This window comes from Amphibalanus amphitrite, unplaced genomic scaffold (assembly GCF_019059575.1).
Source record: "Amphibalanus amphitrite isolate SeventyFive unplaced genomic scaffold, NRLGWU_Aamphi_draft 000031F_arrow, whole genome shotgun sequence".
Lineage (NCBI taxonomy): Eukaryota > Metazoa > Arthropoda > Thecostraca > Balanomorpha > Balanidae > Amphibalanus > Amphibalanus amphitrite.
Window position 1 is genome coordinate 602774 of NW_024881527.1, and position 4548 is coordinate 607321.

General features: G+C 55.7%; 2 protein-coding genes across 2 annotated transcripts; one reads left to right on the forward strand and one right to left on the reverse strand.

Annotated features, from left to right (window-relative positions):
- Positions 1–309: 309 nt before the first annotated feature.
- Positions 310–1758, forward strand: LOC122367275 (MFS-type transporter SLC18B1-like). The gene has a single exon (XM_043340235.1). The coding sequence runs from the start codon at positions 310–312 to the stop codon at positions 1756–1758; it is 1449 nt and encodes a 482-aa protein (XP_043196170.1).
- A 336-nt stretch (positions 1759–2094) lies between these two features.
- LOC122367535 (keratin-associated protein 29-1-like) lies at positions 2095–3885 on the reverse strand. Its single transcript, XM_043340736.1, has 2 exons — positions 3696–3885; positions 2095–3219 (listed from the first exon to the last, which is right to left on the reverse strand). Exons 1-2 carry the CDS (start codon positions 3882–3884, stop codon positions 2323–2325), a joined length of 1086 nt encoding a protein of 361 aa, XP_043196671.1. The 5' UTR covers position 3885; the 3' UTR covers positions 2095–2322.
- Positions 3886–4548: the final 663 nt, after the last annotated feature.

A 4548-nucleotide genomic window follows, 5' to 3' on the forward strand; every position in this document is an offset into this window, starting at 1 on the left:
TCATCATGTTTCTAACTAATAAATATTTCAGCTTCTGATCTGTAAACGAAGAACCGATCAAACAATTCAGTCAAGAGAACACAAAAGTGAATCATATGATAGAAAATGGCCGCCAAACATAGTCAGTTTGCCAGGGCCGTCGGTAGAGCGTGCGACCTGGTCTCCACTCCCGACTACGGAGACGCCTTGACACCGCAGGTGGACCAGGTGCCGGGCACCAAGGAAACTTCGCCGCCTAACCGAGTAGAAACTCACGGAATACGTGACGTCAGCCTCATTTCCGCAACTAATGACAAAGACGATACCATAATGGAAAAGGTTGCCGCGAAGACTCAGGTAGCTGGTGAGGGAGCTCGTAGGCTCAAATACGGCGCTGCCGGAGACCGTCCCGCTGTCCCCGCCACCACTGCGGAAACCAAGACCAGTGGCGGCTGTGGACAGCCTGCCGCCGGGGCCCTGCCGCCGCTCTCCTGGGCCCAGCGGCGGCTGCTTATCTGTCTGTCGCTTGGCGCCGTGCTTGACGGCTTCTGCCAGTCCGTCCAGTTACCCTTCTTCCCCGGCGAGGCCCGGCGGCGTGGCCTCAGTCTGACCGCCGCCGGAGCAGTGTTCAGCGCCTTCGCCCTGGGCGAAATGATCGCCTACCCAGTCATGGGCTGGCTGGCGCCGCGGCTCGGCGTCCAACGCCTCTACCTAGCCGGTCTGGTGGTCGCCGGTGTCGCCACAGTGACGTTTGGTCTTCTGACGCACGTCCCCGGACCGGCAGCGTTTCTGGCCGGCTGTCTTATCGTGCGCGCCGCCGAAGCGGTGGGCACGGCAGCCGTACTGACCTCAGCCAGAACTATCGTCATCAACCAGTTCCCAGGTCGGGTGAACGTGGGCATCGGAGTCCTGGATGCAGGAAAAGCGGTGGGCCTCTGCGTCGGCCCAGCTTTCGGGGGAGGCCTGTACGTGCTTGGAGGGTACGGTCTGCCGTTCTACACTCTTGGAGGACTACTGCTCGCCACTGCGGCGATTAATGTTGTGGCGAAGGCTATGCCCGCGGCAGGCAGCACTGAGAGTGGCAGCAAGACAGAGGCGCAGCAAAAAGACGCTGACCATCGGGCGGAGCAACAGAGCTACATGAAGATGTTGAGAGTGGTACTCTGCTGTCCGGACAACTGGCTCATCTTTACCACATTGTTCATTGCCTCTATGAATTGGTGGGCACTGGACCCCAGTCTTGGACCGTACGTTCAGCAGCAGTTGAACGTCGAGTCCTCAGAACTGGGCCTCTTCTACGTGGCTTCGCGGCTGTCATTTGCTGTCGTAAGTCCAGCATGGAGCCGGCTGGCCGACTCTATGCGCAACACATTCCTGCTGGTGGCCGCCTGTCTGCCACCTACCGCTCTCGGGGTGCTGCTGATGCCGCCGGCGCCTCCTCTAGATCTGCCGCCATCCCGCGCGCTGCTCGGCGTCGGCATGGCGGTACGTGAGGCGTTCTGCCAGTGTGCACGCCTGCCACTGCTGGGCCTGCTGCTGCGCTGCTCGGTGGCCGCCGGCCTGCAAGACAACCTGCGTGGTCATGCCTTGGTGTCGTCTGCGTACGGAGCCGTTTACAATATGGGCAAGGCGGCCTGGCCGCCGCTGGGGGCTACAGTTATACAGGAGGTGGGACTGTCGCTACTAGCCTCCGGTATGGCCGCCCTAACATTGACCCTGGCCATTGTGGATGCCGCCTGGGGACTGAAGGTTAACAGCAAACTGAAGCAAGAGAAGTAACGCCAGGCAACTATGCCTTAACCGATTTCGACAGCTGTTGCTTTTTTCCAAAGAGTATAAGTGGACACATAAATGTGCAATGTGCATTTTACAATCGTATAACTACTAGGACATCTGCTCGTTGACGTTATTGTTGTGCATGGATAGATAATTCTTACTTTTCAGCCTGATATACGTTGTTGAATAGCCATGCAGCATAATGTGTGCTCACATTGCGGTGCATTGGCGCATTTCCGTCATACAGGGTGACCTATAAGACAGGTCTGTTTTTGTTTACATACTTGTTGGTGTAGGCTGTGCTACCACCTCGCATCTTCCGGCATTGTTCTGCTATGTTCGGTTCGTCAAGTGTCGCCAGGCTCCGCGGATCTCTGACCAATGTAATATCAGATTCAGGACCCGTCGTTAGGCACGGTTTTATTATTCATAATACATGGACCATGCAAGCCTTCACTGTATCCGACGGTGTCACGATAGAAAGTCTTTTGTAATCAAAATTTTACGCTATTAACATTATTGTGTCTCCTTAAGTGCTTAGAACACGGCTGGCTTATATGGAAAAGCTTAGATCGGGGTGCATAGATTCTGAAAGCAGATCTCTCCCTCCTTGCAGTCCCTAAGTGAGACACAATCTGCGCAGACGCGGGATGGGGAGCAGATTTGGCTGCGACACTGGCTGTTTTCGGTACACCAGTCCAGTTTCTCTCCGAACGGGTAGCATTCGCCCTCCCCCCTGGCGCAGAAGTGACCGCCGCGACACTCCCGGTCCACCCGACACGAGACACAGGTTCCTAGCGGGCCGCACCGGCCGCTACGACAGTTGGAGTCGTCGCTGCAGTAGCCGCCGAGGACCTCGGACGGCACGCAGTGACCGACGCGGCACGAGCGGCCCTGCCGGCAGTCGGCCGTCCTCTGGCACTCGACACACACCTTCTGAGTGCCGCAGAGTGCCGAGCTGCATTCAGAGCCGTCACGGCAGCTCTGGAACAGCAACCGCTTGGCGTGACAGCTGCCTTCCGAGCAGAATTGGTCTGCTCTGCAATCCGTGTGGTTCCTGCACTCAGTACAGCTGTTCCGCAGGCAGACATGAGACCGGCAGTTCTTGTCCACATGACATCGCTCTCCGAGTTCACCGGGCGGCCGGCACTGGCCGCTCAGACAGTACTCGTGCTCGGCGCAGGGCTGGTAGAGCGAGCACGCGGCGCAGCGCCCGTACAGACAATTCCTGGAGAGGCAGCTGCCGTCAGTGAAGCAGCGCTGCCCGGCGCTCAAGAGGGCCATACAGCGGCCCCCGGAGCACCGCCGGCCGCGGCCGCACTGCGGGTCGGAGGAGCAGGCCTCGCACCGGCCCCGCAGGCAGACGCCCTGGGGACACGGCCTGTGGCGGCTGCACTGCGACGGGCTGACTGCTGGGCCGCTGACCGCTGGCGGGCTGACCGCAGGGCCGCTGCACGATGCACCCTGCCACAAGGTAAGCAGAGATTAGTCGCGAGTAGCATGCATGGTATACAGTTCCGGCATACGTCGCTTCAATCAACAATCCATATAACAAAGACACAAATAGTACAAAAATTGACAAACCTTAATCAATCTTAGCTGTGATTCTCGAAGAATCAAAATAGCTTCCGAAACTACTCGGCATTGCTTTTGAAATATTGTTAACGGCATAGCAAATCGACTAAAAAGTGACACGCTGAAATTTCCACTTTCGGTTTCCGCCTTCAAGATCTTAGGGAAAATATGCACAGTATTTAGATCTTGTAACCCACATCTGTTTTTTAAGATTCCCAATTTGGATTTGAGGCGTTTTCGCTTGGCATGCCGTGGCGGACGTTTTCCCTCTGGCTAAGCCGCGGCGTGAACTCGGTCGGCTGATGGCACGGAGCCACCGTTAGCGCAGTTTCAGAACCTGCTGTATATGCACGTGTGCTCCCTACCTTGCAGGTCGGCGGCGACAGGAGCTGTATGACCGGCCGAATCACCAGCGGGCCAGCAGCCGACGGCAGGCGCTGTTTAGAGCCAAATAAGCCCCTAAAGAAGCTTAGCAGACTTCTGCCTTGGCGGTTTACCCTGCCCACACCCGTCCTTTCGGCACCGTCCAACGCACCATCAGCGACGGCGACCATGGCCTGCGTGGAACAGAACAATGTTTCAACTATGTGCCAGCTTGGATGGCGTGAGTTGTGGCTTCCACTACTTATTTGCCGCTTCGACTCATCACTTAGCCTGTCCCGTATAACTAAGCTCAAGCCGCGCTGCGCTGACCCTAGTTAGTTAATTTCGATCGCGAGTTATATGGTACATCATCTTCTGTTGCCAGTGACAGCCCAGTCTGGTAAACGAGAGAAGCTGATTAAGGAGTTGGATGGGTATAATGAATGGGTATTCAGGTCCAATAATAAAAAAGCAAATTGTTTGGATACTTGGTGGTCCGGTTCTAATTTAGTTTTGTCCCGATTTGTCCTTAGCGATGTATTTTCTCGCGCCACGCAAAACCAAATTATAAATAATTAACCCTCGCATGTGTAGGGGGGTCGGATGGACCCCCCATGGTTTTTCGCGAAAAACTCGCGTAAAAAGCGCCCGATCGCGACAAAACTCTCAGTACCCTCACATTGATCAATTTTACACCTACCCTGAAAATTTCATGACCCTGACCCAAATGACCTTTGACCTGTGACCTCTTTTCCGAGACCATGTTTGGCCGGAATCGCGATTCTGCGTATGTCGGCTCGCATTAGCCGCGCGTTTGCAAGCTTTTCGTGGTTTCAAACGTTCAAACATGTGATT